This window comes from Ambystoma mexicanum, chromosome 14 (assembly GCF_040938575.1).
Source record: "Ambystoma mexicanum isolate Mex_15411 chromosome 14, UKY_AmexF1_1, whole genome shotgun sequence".
In the NCBI taxonomy this organism is placed as follows: domain Eukaryota; kingdom Metazoa; phylum Chordata; class Amphibia; order Caudata; family Ambystomatidae; genus Ambystoma; species Ambystoma mexicanum.
Genome location: NC_090940.1, coordinates 104,608,567 through 104,623,986, shown reverse-complemented (window position 1 = coordinate 104,623,986; position 15,420 = coordinate 104,608,567). Strand labels below are relative to the sequence as shown.

At 47.1% G+C, this 15,420-nt stretch overlaps 1 protein-coding gene across 2 annotated transcripts in view; it reads left to right on the top strand.

Annotated features, from left to right (window-relative positions):
* The window catches only part of ZFYVE1 (zinc finger FYVE-type containing 1), a 237,825-nt gene that overhangs the window by 185,666 nt on the left and 36,739 nt on the right, over positions 1-15,420 (top strand). For both annotated transcript variants that reach the window (XM_069638620.1, XM_069638621.1), the window contains 2 exons: positions 4,171-4,341; positions 5,065-5,245. In XM_069638620.1, coding sequence (XP_069494721.1) covers positions 4,171-4,341; positions 5,065-5,245 — 352 coding nt within the window. The remainder of the gene's footprint in view (positions 1-4,170; positions 4,342-5,064; positions 5,246-15,420) is intronic.

Sequence of the window (15,420 nt, the reverse complement as noted above, 5' to 3'; positions counted from 1 at the left end):
TATGCGGATGACATCCTCCTACACATAACTAACCCCATGACATCCATTCCCCGAGCCCTCCTCCTACTAGAAGAGTATGGTCAACTCTCAGGGTTCAAGGTAAACAAAACAAAATCTACCCTATTTCCTTTACAGGGACAGAAAGGAGAAAATGAAACCAGGTTTTCCCCATTGGGCTTTAAGATTGAACACTCTGAATTAAAATATTTAGGTATACACATCACCAAAAACTTGATCGAGCTATACAAAGCCAATTTCCCCTCTCTCCTACTGCGGTTCCTTGCTGATCTAGCTAGATGGAACAAGCTGACGATATCTTGGTTGGGGCGCCTTAATGCTATTAAAATGGTAAGTCTCCCCCGGTTCTTGTACCCCTTTCAAATGTTATCCATTACGATTCCAAAAAGCTTCTTTTCTGAGGCCAAGAAAACCATCGTGAAATTCCTCTGGGAGGTGAAGAAAGCAAGAATTTCATATGATACCCTGACGCTTTCCAAAGACGAGGGTGGGGTAGGACTCCCGGACCTAAGAAAATATTACGAAGCGGCCCAGCTGCGCGTCCTGATCCCTCACCTCAGTAACCACAAAACCACCCAGAGGACAATCACTACCTATCACCGGCCACGGTCGCGGAATGGCTCTGCGCTCCCAAGAAAAAGCTCCAAAATAGACTTAAAAGCCACCCAATACTGAGCACCATATGGGACATCTAGAGAAAAGTTAAAGATATGCAAAAGATCACCACATGGCCATCACCACTAAGCCACCTATGGTTCCCCGGAATCAACGACCACATCCCTAACGTGGAATGATTCCAAACATGGTATGAAGCAGGCCTAGAGAGGGTGGGGCAGCTACAAAAAATCAACTCATTCATCCCACTCCTGGAACTGACCGAGGCCCTGGGAATAGGCCCACTCTCTACCTTCCAATACATACAGGTAAAGGGCATCTTAAGGAAGCCAGCATGGAAAACCAAGCTGAAGAGACAACTTACCCCCTTTGAAAAGCTATTAGACTCTAGGACAGAAATGAAGCGTCTGATATCAGCAATGTACAAAGAACTGATAGAGGCAGGGGAAGGGACCACAGAACCGTTGAGAGGCAGATGGGAGAGGGATCTAGGTGAACAAATCAGTCCAGATTTATGGGGAATAATGTGCAAATCTGCAACACGAACATCCATATCAAATCAATACAAATTACACGCAATCAAGCTGTTACATAGGTGGCAATATGATCCTCTCAGGTTCTCCAAAATGTTCCAAACAGCAAATCCAAGGTGTTGGCAGGAATGTGGTGAAACAAACGATTACTTGCATATGTGGTGGGGTTGCTTCAGAATAAAGGTATTCTGGGATGAGGTCTTGGGTTGGATCAAAGACATAAATGGCTTTTCTATAGTGGTAGACCCTCACCTCATTTTGTTCGGTCTCGAGAATGACGAGGACGATTGGAACAGGGTGGAAGGTTTGGCCCCCCAGTTACTATTGGCTACCCGTGGCATACTTGTAACAAAATGGAAATCCAAAACAGCTCTGAATAAGAAGGAATGGATTAATGTTGCCTCTAACATATGTGTAATGGAAATGATAACAGCTTTGTTACACAGAAGATTGTCACAATGCGAGGCTTTATGGATGGACTTCACAAATAAACATCTCTCTAGCGAGCCAAAGTCCAAAACCGACTAATGCCCAAGAACGCAAAGTAAACAATGTGACCTGATGGTTTATGAGATGTGACAAAGAGTGCTCGCCCCATGGGAAATCCCCATTATCAGTAAACTGTGATCCTCCCATTGATACACACCATAAGAAACTCTTGACTGCTGGCTAGACCTAAGGGGGGAGGGTGAAGGATAAGTCATGTTGAAAGAAACCAGCACAAGAATGGGTAAAAGCTCGAAATGTACATATTTGATATCAATCTTCCGATCTTGCTCTGCATTCCTGTGTTCGTAAATGTTATTATGTGATGTGACTTGCAGTGAGCAAAAGAACAAAAAAAAACTCAATAAAATCAAATTTACAAAAGAAAAAAATCTACTCTAACAGTATTTGCATCCAAAAAGTAAGGTTGGCTTCAAAAACAAAAGCAAAACCTTGGGGGGTTACCTAGAACTCCCTAGAACTCTATGGAGACGAAAGCAGCAAAAAGATAATATTTCCTAACAGTCTTCATGCTTAATGAGCTACAACTTTTGACACATTTATATCATGCTCTCTTGCCACTACAACGTTTGCCTACTTGCAGCAGGAGGACCCATGACTCGATGACCAGCGAATGCCCACTGCTATCACACCAAGGTGGGAAAGGTTTTTCGCATACAAGTTGTGTTTTTAACTACAATGCATATAATGTTTGTTTAAATGGAAGATCATCTCATTGGATAATAGTTCTTTTAAGACCTGATGCCTTTTAACTACTCCCTGTAGACCACTATTCTCAGGCTCATGTGCTGGTCAACTACCCTGTCCTGGGCTATTTGTTGCTTGGTAGAGGCAGCTATTGGTTGGGTAACGGTCCATGGGATCCACCCGCCATCCTCTTATAAAAAGATTATCATTATTGACTGATGCCACTTTGTATATATGGGTTTGATGATGCCCCTTTTCAACACTATGATAGATGATTGATTAGTGACCACAGAAGAATACATTTGCAGCATCTCCAGGCATACCTTCCAGCATTCTGTGGAACTTGGTTTCCTAGATGTGTTCATGATGACGATAATTAAATGTATACTTTCACAACCCTCCTGCTCCTCAAATTCCAGCTTTCCATGTACCACTAACATAGATTGACCAAGCTTACCACACCAAAAAACAGAGGTCGATGAAGCCTCCAATTACCACCTGGAACTCTTGCTCACGCTTTTATACTCCTCCATTGAACTAGCCACCATAACCTCCACAGATCTTGCAGGAATTACCTAGAGGCTATTCGGTATGTATTATGGTGCAATATACGTCATAGTGAAAGTTATTGCGCATTATAAGTTAACTTTTTTATGTTCAAGTTGTTAACTCCATCAATTGTCCACATTTCTGGTAAATGCCTGGCCCTGTGACCACAGTTGACTTAACAAAGACGAGCCCTACAAATCAAATCGCAGAAATATAGTCACATATTGTAATTCAAAAGTGCACTTTATAATAAAGAAATCAGTAGCATTGAGTTTACGAAACAGAGCCCCTAAGCACCTCAAGAAACCTTTTCAATGTATACGAATCGCTGGTGCCTAAAAGGTATTGCCTTTCCCTTTTCATGCTGTGTATGATCACAAATGTTATATTTTCTTCTCTTTTTGTCCCTAACGGCCAAAAATTTAATTTAGAATCAAAAAGAAAGAAAATGACTACTTTCCTTTGTACAAATTGCTCTAATGTAATCTTCCCAAATAACAAAACCCACCACTCTTCCTCTAGCTGTGCCTACCACTACCCTTCACCTTCCGAAGTCCATTGCAACTCTCATCACACCTTCCCCATCTCATCCTAGCAAAATGTATTGCTATTTGCCTTTCCCTTGCACCCCTTCGCAGCCATACTCTTTCTTTTTTAAATGACTTTTTTAATTTTGTGTTTGTAACTTTTATGTTATTTTATTTTTGCTTGATGATTATGAATGTTGTGCTCTTTATGATGAGCTGTTAGTGTCTCTATAAGCTATGATGCAAAATATTAGATTTGCATATAACAATGTATTAATCACACACTGCTGATATCCATAATGAAAGAATGAATATGATATTTTCTCTTTGCCACCATTCCTATACTTTCTTATACCACTGTGGTCCAAAAGAGTGACATCATTCTGCCCCTGCTGTAGTGACAGGACAACGGTTACCTGAGATGATCTGTCAAAAAGTAGCAAACATTTAAAGAAAAGATGTGGATCTTGATATGCCAACACATGCTGTACTCATTTTCACTGGAGAAAAATCAGCTTGTCCAAAAGCAAGAACAGAACAGGCCATTAAAGAAACATAATTGCAGAACCCAACAAACCGAGAACAAACTGTACCAGCTACCCTCTTATTCTGATTAGGGCCACTCAGCGAAATGGGTGTAATAGTAATAATGAGGGATGCCTGTGCTTCTATTCTTCACCTGATACGTTTTTACTTTTCTCAATCATCTCCGGGGATGTATTTTATTTATTCAGACAGATGGTTTCTTGAAAGACAACAACAATGCAGCACAGCGCCTACTGGATGGAATGAACTTCATGGCGCAGTCTGTTTCGGAGATGAGCGTTGGGCCCACCAAAGCTGTGACATCCTGGCTGACCGATCAGATCGCCCCAGCCTACTGGAGACCCAACTCCCAGATAGCAGTAAGCTCCCATATTTCTCTTCAATGATTTTGGAACTGTGTTATAAGTGTTCCGAGTTTGTCCACCACTTAATACTCCACACATCTTCCTGTATGTGATGAAGGCATTTAAAGAAGTTCCTATTAATGGTTCAAAGAGATAACTACAAACTTGTAGTCCGCTGAATGATCTAGTTCCCATTTCATAGCCAAAGATCATGGAAACCTGGAATTGTAGGAATGGCCTCACTTTACCCCTTCCTGCAGTTTGCTATCTGGGAAGTTTAAGTGATAATGTGTTAGGTGAAACAGAAATCGTATGGCCAGCTATTTAATATTTCTCATTTCATACTTTTTAAAATTCAAAATGTAATGCACCTGCCCTACACCAATCATACAATCTCTTTGTAAGTTGATCCTTTACTTTGGGGGAAACAAAGGAGGGCTGTAATGGTTATGGACAGGTCAGAAGTGTGTCTAGGGATCGAGGACGATGCGTGGAAATATGTCTCCATCTTGGAGATTTGGCAAGTAAACCATCAACTCTGCTTTATCATGAACAACCATATCCCCACTGAGTAACTCAACCATTGGAACATACTTGTCCTTCGTGTTCACAATCCAGAATTGGCAGTCCCCAAGTCTCTGACTATACCCCCTACCAGCCAAAACGACAGGTTTTCCTTGTATGTGCCAGATGCTTTTGTTTGAAATGTAATAACTGGTGCATGGTTATTTTGTACAGAAATGTAATAAATGTGGCAGCCTGTTCAAAGACAATGATACGAAGCATCACTGCCGTGCATGCGGAGAAGGTTTCTGCGATGGCTGCTCATCAAAGACTCGGCCTGTTCCTGAGCGAGGTTGGGGACTTGCTCCAGTGCGAGTGTGTGACAGCTGCTACGACCAGAGAGGCACTCAAATGGGTAACACAGATTATTCTTGTCTATTTTTGGCAATTTGTTCACCTTTCTTGAAATGATTGTTCCAGCATGCTTGATTGTTTCTTCACAGTGTTCAAAGGAGTATTGATGCTCCGGTATCGGTGGTGATCGATTAGGATTTACATTTGTCAGTGAAATGACATAATGAAGTGTTAGGGCTTGCACCAGAGTGCTCTATTTTGGGCTAGGTGGCTGCTGCCCAAGTTAGAGGTCCAGAGCAAAAAAAGAAGGGCGAAGGTCACCTAGCACACATTAGAGATGATGGTAAGGACTTCAGTGCTAGTACAGCCTCTGTAGGGGTGGGAAGGAAAGCCTCACCTAGCGTTTCCTCCTCCGACAGCCTGTCAATGTCTCCTGCCCTGTCGCCATTGTGCGTAAACAAAATTAACCTCCTATCCATCACCCACACGTACAAGGAAGCCATACTAGCGGCTAAAAAAGAAGTGTACAACAACAGGATCATACAAGCACAATCCAACACTAAGGAACTCTTTAAAATTCTCAAGGAACTAGAGTCCCCAGTTGCTCCTCTCGACAAGTGTACCCCCAACGTTGAATGGTGTGCTAACATACAAAAAGCATTACTAAACAAAATCACTACACTCCAAGCTAAAATCAATGCCAAAAAAACCCATCTCATAGACTCAGTAGGTAATCTCCAATCCTACAATATCCCATCACCTAAACACTCCTTCCAACCTTTCAGCTTCTCACCCCTCACCATTAAGGAAGTGGAAAACATCATTATGAAGTTAAAACCATCCAATTGCCAAGGTGACGCCTGCCCGGCTCCAATCGTAAAGGAAGCAGCACACGACCTTGCCCCTTTCATCAACTCCTTCATCAACTCTTCCTTTAAATCTGGCATAGTACCTAACAACCTCAAGGATGCTTGGGTAATCCCCTTGATCAAAAAACCTAACCTAGACCCTAGCAATCCCTCCAACTATAGGCCCATCACCACGGTGCCCTACCTCCTCAAAATCTTGGACCGCGCTGCATATCTACAAATTCAAGATTACCTCGATACCAACAACCTATTAGGCCTCAGACAATCGTGCTTCCGCCCGAGACACGGCACTGAGACAGCTCTGATAGATCTAAAAACCCAAATTGAGGACATGAAAGACAAGGGTAAACAAGCGCTTCTTCTCCTACTGGATCTCTCTGCGGCCTTCGACTTGGTTGATCACCAAATCCTTTGCCAGCACCTCAAAATTGCTGCCCACTTCTCTGATGCAGCCACCTCATGGATCAGTTCATTCCTTGCAAACAGGTCCATGAGGGTCTTCTCACCACTCGCCGCCGCGGACCCAACTCACGTCCCCTGTGGAGTCCCTCAAGGCTCATGCGTATCACCCACGCTCTATAACGTATTTACAAAACCACTCTTTGATATTCTTGACTATCTGGGTGTCACCTACACAAATTATGCGGACGACACCCAGATACTCATCCCTATCACTGGGGATTATGAAACGGACACCAAAGCGCTTAATGCAGTCTACACTGCCATCCAAGCGTGGATGGCCCACCATGGGCTTTGCCTAAACGACGAGAAAACTGAGCTAATCATCCTAGGTTCTCAGCCCAAACTCGCAAAACTCGACAGTAAATATGAGGCCTTTAACATTGATGGTAACACTATCAAGGTTACTAATGTCACTAAAACCCTCGGTATTTACCTAGATTCCACCCTTTCACTCCTCAGACAAACCAACTCAGTAGTCTCAGCATCCGCATATACGTGTAAACTGATCACAGCTTGCCGTCCCTTCTTAACAACGGACAACTGCCTTATTCTCGCCAGAACCCTCATCTTATCAAAAATTGACTACTGCAACGCCCTTTACCTCGGTACGAGCCAAAGAAACATTGATAAACTACAGGTAACCCAGAATAACGCCATCAGGGCTGTCCTAAACATACCCAGGCGCGCCAACATCTCTTCCACCAGACGTAACATACATTGGCTCCCCATTGCACGGCGCATCGCCCTCAAAACACTTGTTCTTAGCCACAAAGCACAGAATAACGCTGCACCGGCATACCTATCAGCGCGCTTTAGCCAACACACAGCCTCCAGACATTTAAGATCTGCACAAGCTCACACACTTATCATCCCCAGTTTCAAGCTTTAAACTGCCAGAGGCTCGAGCTTCCCAGTCCTTGTGGCAAAGCTCTGGAATTCCTTACCCAATGAACTCAGGAATGTCCCTTCCCTCCAATCCTTCAAAAGTAAAACAAAACACTGGCTCCATGAGCAAGACGCTATGGCGGCCAGTCCTATGTAACACTGGCTGCATGCTGCACCTCCCGGCTACCTTGTATATAATGCATCTGTATATTACCCTTGTAAATGTTGTACATAATTTATATATGTTTATGTATATATAAGTGTAACCTCTAACTACCTGCTGTAACACTTTCTTGTAACCACCTTTCTAAACATGCGCCCTGATGCCCGTGGGCATGCTGCGCAATACAAATAAACAAATACAAATATCTCACCAAGGGAAACGTGGAATGCAACCATTTCCAGGCAGTTAAGGATCCATTCCAAGGTTACTCATTGGATAGGAAGCTGGAAACAGTGAGCAGATGCACGGAACACACTTTCTGATTGTCTGAGTAGAGAATGAAAAACATGCTCTACTAGACAAAGGACAATGACCAGGGCAATAACAGGCCTCTACCATCACAGGAAACAAGCACTGGATTTCTCTCCAGGTCATTTCCAATTATTCATTTTGTTTTATAAATTGCATAACTGGGCCACTCAAACCTTTCCAGTTGTGTTGCTTATTCATTTGTTAAATGTTTTATTTCTGAATATCCCTACTTTTCTCCCAAGGTAATATCCCTACTTTTCTCCCAAGGTGTTACTCCAACCTATCATCAATCCGCATAGAAGATGCTGTGGCTTTCGTCACGTTTTCCATTCTAAATCCTTTGTTTCCTAGAGCAGTTACACTCTTAAAACCTGCACACATAAGCACAGTGATAACAATTGAACACAATTTAAGAATGGCAATTGTGTTAACTTTCTTTTGCCTGCCTTTGGAGAATTATTCATTAATATGTAGAGCGCAATTTACGGTTCCGGCATGCACACTGAATTAAAAGGGCAACTGTCCTCCAGGTAACTTCAAACAAAAAGTAGCACAAATGAATCAAGTATAAACCATTAATGTTTGTTCTTGTAAATGGACAGGAGACCTTTGCCATCAGAGACACTGGAGTAATCATTACAGTGGTAGATTAAAGTTTTTTCAAACCAGAGGATGTAGCTAAGGCACCCAAAGGTCCCACTAAACTTGCAGGAGGCCCTATCCAAATGGTTCTTTGGCATTTTCTTTAATTGAAATTCGCGCTCACTTGAAGAACATGTATGGAAAAGAGTGAGTCCGGGAAATGAAATATTTTTAACCACAGAAAGTATTACAAAATAATGGATTGGGAGCCACCAGGGGGCGCTGAGATGAGCTGAAGTCTCTCAGCCGATCTCACCTGGGCAGGTAATTTTTTGATTTTGAGCCCCCTCAGCCCGGTGTGTGCTGAGCCCCGCCCCCCTGGCGCTTTTCGACACTGCAGAGAGTCTAAGGAGCGAAAACCCGACCTCCGGAGGCGACAGGAAGCAGTCGTTTGCAGCCCTCCTCACAGACGCCGGACAAAGCCTGGTGGACAGCCCCGTCGAGAGAACCTCTTGCCGACAGTCTTGCTGGCGGTGGGGGAGGGGCTGAGGAGCGCCGAGTGCCCGCGGTTTTGGTGTGGAGGCAGCTGTCCTGCGGACCCCCGTGCCTGTGGCCCCCGGTCCGGGGGGGGTGCAAGTGAGTCGCCGGGCCCTGGGCGAGCCGTGGATGCCCTGGAGTGGAGGATCGTGTGTGGCCTGGTGATCTCCTGTGCGGAGGCCGAACGACCTGGTGTGCCGGGGAGGGAGCGCCTGCCAGTGGGAGGAGGTGTGGGGCGGGCACGTCCCTGCCCTCGGCTCGGCGCCTGCTGTAGGAGCGCGAGGAGCTCGGAGCCAGTGTGGAGAGCGGGAGCCAATGTGTAGAGCGGACGCTAGGGGACTGGTTGTGTCCATCGTCTCCCTGCTGGCCCGGGAGGCCAGCACTCAGCTGTGATGACGCTAAGGGCCCCAGGATACGTACAGTGGGCCTGTTGGGCTGAACGTCCCTGCAGAGGCGGGTGACAGGATAAGAACCCTCTCCAACTTTGTGTGCGGCGGGGTGGGCAGCCAGCCCCCCCCCACCCTTTTTTTTTTATATATATATTGGTCGTCTGTTCCGGGGGGCCACCCGCCTCAATCTCTTTACCTGCAATGTGACTTTTGTCCGGTACCTGCAACCTGCTCATGGTAGTGTGTGTGACTGCTGCGGACTTTGCACAGTCTGTGTGTGCGCTGAGTGCGGTTGTCGATGCGCGGAGTGTAGGCTCTGCAAAGGTTTAGGCGGTCGCCTCAGCGGCTGGAGGGAGGTTCCATCATGCAGGATGCCATCCAGCCCGAGGCGGCGGACACTCTATCTATGAGTCGGAACATGGTGGCACTACTGGAGGAGATTCGAGGTTTTAGAGCAGACATAGGGAAGAGGCTGGACTCCCTCGATAAAAAGGTGGTTGACGTGGAGGACCACGTCCAGGCCCTTGAAGCTAACCAATCTTCGGCTGATCTTTTTGAAACCGAGTTTGATATGCGGCTGGCGGATTTAGAGAGGAGGGAGGAGAAGCTCATGCCCAAGCTGGACGATTTGGAGAATCGGGAGCGACGCTCCAATCTGAAATTTCTTGGTATTCCAGAACAGGAGGGGGAGACGCAAGTGGATATTGAGAGAAAGATTAAGGAAATTGTCAATACCTTGTTTGGTGGTGAAAACACCAGTGTCCCCACCATCGACAGGGCTAACAGGGCGGGAGGTAGCGCGGGTGGTCCCCGCTCAGTCCTGGTGTAGTTTCACTACTTTGTGAAGAAAAACAAGATCCTAGAGTTGGCTCGCCGAAGGGGTCTAATTGACTGGAACGGAGCTAAGACTTCTATATATCAGGACCTCTCGGCCCTTACGCTCCACCGCCGGAGACTTTGTAGGCCGCTGACGACATGGATGCAGGCCAGGGGGGTGCGCTACAGGTGGGGTCACCCATTCTCACTCTCTTTCGAGTTCAATGGCGACAAGTACTCCCTCTCTTCTGAAACCGATATACAAAGAGCGATGGGGGAGCTGCTTGGGGACCCTCCTGTAGGACAGGTTCAGCCGAGTGACGGCCCTGACAAAAGCTGTCGGGAAAAGTTCCTCGGAGGCCTCGGGACTGTGGTGAGTCCGAGGACATAGGAAGTATAGAAAGATGAATCCGCCCTCTCCGGGACAGTCAACTTCTTGAGGTGGAAACGGGAATCTAGTTGAGGGTCGGAATGGCAAGTCCTTGGAACTTGGTTAAAGGGGTTGGGTCATCTTGGTGTTTATGATTGTACTTTTGTTTGAACTTTAGATGGCCTTCTCGATTACGGGTTCCTTTATTACAGAGGGGGGGCTCAGATCACTGTGCTGTTTCGAGGGGGTTATCGCCCAGGTGAGGGCGAGCCATGGTGGTCTGGGGACTTAGCGATTGGATGTCGAAGTCCTTTCAGACGCTCATAAGTTGGGGGTAGGGGGGGAGTTGGGTTTGTTGAGGAGGAGGGGGTTCAGAGCTATATGTTTTGTAGGGTTCAGTGGTTTTTGCTTTGGTTGTCTTTTGCGCACAGAGGGTATGGAGCTGGGTTCGCACGAAGATCCCCCTCGGGGGGTGGACAAGTTAATTGGCTTTTCCAATGGGTGACTCGGTTCAACACCTGTCGGTGGGATCCCTGAACAGTCAGGGCTTAAATTCTCCGACCAAGAGGTCGTTGGTGTTGAGGGAATTTGTAAGACTTAAACTTCACTTTCTCTTTGTGCAGGAGTCTAATTGGGTAAGGGGGAAGGAGCCTACCCTAAAGTCCAAAGCTGTCCAGCAGGTGTTTCGGTCCTCATACGGGTAAAAAAAGCAAGGGGTTATCCTCTTGGTTTGGCCAAATGCGCACTTCTCTCCGAGGGCCCATCCGGTTGACCCAGAAGGGCGCTATATTATGGTTAAATGAGATGTGAAAGGTCGTGACTTCACTTTTGTGGGGGGTGTACACCCCGAATGAAGGGCAAGACATTTTCTAGCAGATGGTGGGGGGACGTTAGAGAATTTGCAGAGTGAGCCCTGATAGTCGGGGGAGATTTCAACATGGTTTTGAACCCGGACAAAGACAGGAAATCCTCCAAGCCCTGCCCAGATCTTAGGTCCCAGGCTAAGTGTGCAGAGATATTCCACCGGGTCAATGAGGAACTGGGTTTGCTCGATGCTCACCCCGCTAGGAACAACCAAGATCCCCTCTACACTTACTTCTCCGCAGTGCACCAATACTTCTCCAGGATTGACTATGTGCTTGTAGACTCATCCATCCATGATTGCATTTCTGAATTTAATGTGGAAACTGTCCCCTGGTCTGACCATGATCTTGTTCAAGTTACATTGAGTGTTCCACTGTTGGCCAGGGGTAAGTCGAGATGGGTCTGTAATGATTCCCTGCTAAGGGATGGGGAAATGAGGGAGTCCCTCTTGACCTCAATCACTGATTTTCTCTTGTTAAACAACACTGGGGAAATGGAAATTAAAACTGTGTGGGATGCTGTAACGCTCACCTGATTCCCACGGAGGCGCAGGTCTGGCTTCGAGTGCTGATGCTTCTTCAATGGTGAAGCGCAGGACTCTGAAGATGGACAGGAAGGGCCCCTCTACTCTGGCTTCTCCGGCTCGCAGGAATATTCCCCTGTGCGTGAAAAGGGAGTATTACCTACTGACTGAGTTATGCTCAAGCCTCCCACTCTCTTCCAACCCTCCACGATACCCTTCCACGATTCCCCGTGAAGTCTCACCTTAGGGTCAGAAAGGATGAGCTCTCCATCCTGCTTCTGATGCAGGGGCGCGTTGAAACCCAGTTACTTCACTGGATTGAGGATTGATGGGAGTTCAGGTAAGCTTGACTATTCAGGTAAGGCTCTGTAAAAGTTCTGTTGCAAGTTCAAAAGTCCAAGCTTAATAATAATGTTCATTGTCTTTTTCCCCTTAGGGGCCGGGGTTCGGAATGCCGGAGATATGGCGCCGACCCGAAGTGAAACGTGCAGTTCCAGTAAATGACAGGTAAGTTCTGGATGAGCGCTCGGGTAATGTTTTTGCATTCGCTCATTCAATGTCTTTGTCTTTTTTCCCCATAGGGGCCGGGGTCCGGAAAATGCCTGGAAGCGGCAAGACCCGAAATGAAATGGGAATGACCCAACAGGTAAGTCTTAGAAGGAAACTGAGCTTTTCCTATTCCCTTCCTTCTCTCACCTTGTTCTTGTCTTTTTCTCTCTAGGCTCCGGGAAGTGGCTGTGGATCCGGATGATCGCTGCTGAAAATGGTGGCGTCCAGGATAGGTGAGTGAAATGCAGCGCTGCAGCGATCGTAAAGAAATGCTTTTAAAATGATGTCTTCCTTTTCAGGATCGTCGGTGTGATGTCTCCGTGGTGCTGATTTAGCAGGTAAGGTCTTTTGTCTCCCTTTGCAGGTGACCCAGGATACAGACAGGCGTGGCTGAGGTCCAGATGCAGGAGCTGACACGGTGAGCATCCAGCTGCGAGGAGCAGAACAACGCGAAGCGTGAGTTGCTGATCGGGTGTGGTTTAAATAGCTTTGGAAGAAGTTCCAAGTGTGTATCCTTCCACCGATCAGGTATGTATCCTTCCCCGACCACACCCGGGTGGAAAGTAGTCCCACAGGTAAAGTAGTTCCATTCAGGCCTCAAGAGGGCCTGGATGTGGCAGCATGGTCTGCATCAGGTAAGTGCACATTAAAACACTTGAACACATGTCTAGCTTTATCAGCCTGGCGCCTAAGGCGCCAGGACAGAGGTCCAACATGAGCCTGGCGCCTAAGGCTGGCACTCCCTTGGGGGAAATGATGCCTGCCTCTGGGGTTGCTGGGTCGGACCTGGCTCCTTGGAGGTAGGCAGCATGACAGATGCGTTCAAGGCCATGATGAGAGGTGTCCTGATAGAAATGGGAGCTAGGAGGAAGAGAGAAAGGACTATAGAGGAGCTTAAGTTGAGGGAGCAGATAGCGGCCATCCAGGCAGGGGGGAAATTGAAGTCGCAGATGGGTCCAGGCAAGTGGGGGAAACTCCAAAATCTTAGGGTGAGGTTGTCCGCCCTCCTTGTAGGCCAGACTGAGAGAAAGCTTGCGTTCCTAAAGCAGCGCTACATGGAAAAGGCGGACAAGATCCTGGCTTGGAGGTTGAGGGAGCTTCGTAAAAGCAGGTCAACTTTATTGCCAATATAGAGGGCGAGAAGTTTCTGGGTGATGAGCAAATAGCGGAGCAGTTCAGGCAGTACTACGGAAAACTCTATTCCTCGGAATACACCGGGGATGGAGCCGAAGTGGACCGGTTCTTTGACTCTCTCCCATTACTGCATCTTGCTCAAGAGAGTTCGGCCTCCCTGGAGCTTCCCATCTCTTCTCAGGCGGTGATTGATGCTATTTCCTCTTTAAGGAGTGGCACTGCTCCGGGAGATGATGGGTTGACTGTCCGGTTCTTCAAGGTATTCCGATCCACATTGGCTCCCTTTCTAGCTAAGGTCTTTAATGACGCCCTGGACACGGGTTGCCTCCCCCTTCCATGATGTCGGCTCTAATTGTGGTCATTCCGAAGGAAGGGAAGAACCCATCTCTTTGCCAGTCATACAGGCCCCTTTCCCTCCTTAACATTGACATTAAAATATCAGCCAAACCTTTGGCGACCAGGCTTTCCAGATTCCTTCCCTCGCTGGTCCATGGGGATCAAGTCTGTTTCATACCCGGGCGACAGGGCTCCGATAATATTCGGAAAAGGTTGGGTCTTATGCATGAGGTGTCCCTACGTAAGTCTGAGGCTTATCTCCTCTCGTTTGACTCCGAAAAGGCCTTTGACCGCGTGGAGTGGTCCTATTTGGGAAAAGTGCTCCGTAGAATGGGGTTTGGTGACCGTTTTTGTGGGTGGGTGTAGGCCCTGTATAATGGTCCCACGGCTCGGGTGTTAGTTAATGGTAGCACTTCACAGAGCTTTTCGCTATCCAGAGGAACTCGCCAGGGATGCCCTCTTTCCCCCCTTCTGTATGCTCTGGCAATGGAGGCTTTTGCCACTGCGATTAGAGGCGATGTGGGTGTCTCAGGGGTACGGTGTGGTGATTGTGAATTCAAGTTGTCTCTCTTTGCGGATGATATATTGGTGTATCTGACGGGGATTCACGACTCTCTCCCGCGGTTGCTAGACTTGATTCAGTGCTTCGGAGCGTTTTCGGGGCTAAAGATCAATGTGTCTAAATCCTGCATTATGCCAATGGGTAGGGTAGACAAGGAGATTGGTGGAATGACAGAAGTTCACGGGATGAGGGTTGAGAGAACTAATACTAGATATCTGGGAACCAACATACCTAGGGATCTGGGAAAGATCTATGAACTGAATTTTCTCCCCTTGCAGGCCCAGATCTTCAGGGATTTGGATAGATGGGCTCCATTCACCCTTTCCTGGTTTGGACGTATGGCCTCTGTGAAAATGAATATCCTCCCCCGCTTCTCTATCTTTTTTCGGTTCTCCCCTGCATCATTCCAAATTCTTTCTTTGACTCTCTCCGTTTTCGCCTTCTCCGTTTTGTCTGGGGAGGCAAGAGAGCTAGAGTGAGATACGACACCTGGACTCTTCCAAAGGCGTACGGGGGTTTTGGCCTTCCGGACTGTAAACAATATTACAAAGCAGCTCATCTGCGGGCGATGTTGGAACACCTCAGGGATGACCTTAGAACGTCCTGGACATATGAAGAGGATGTGCAGGTTCATCCTTATAAGGTCAGGGACTTGCTTTGGGCCCCTCCAGGCGCTTTACCGATAGTGGCCAAATCCCATCCCATTCTTTCGGTTCTCTGGGCACTGTGGAAGCCGAATAGAGTCAACAGGTACCTCTCTTCGTGGCCTTCCCCGCTGTCGTCCTTGTGGGGCCCCCTGCTAAATCTAGGGACTAGAGGATTTCGTGGGACTCAAGCGTGGTCAGACCGGGGGCTGAAGAGGGCTGCTCAATTGCTTAATCAG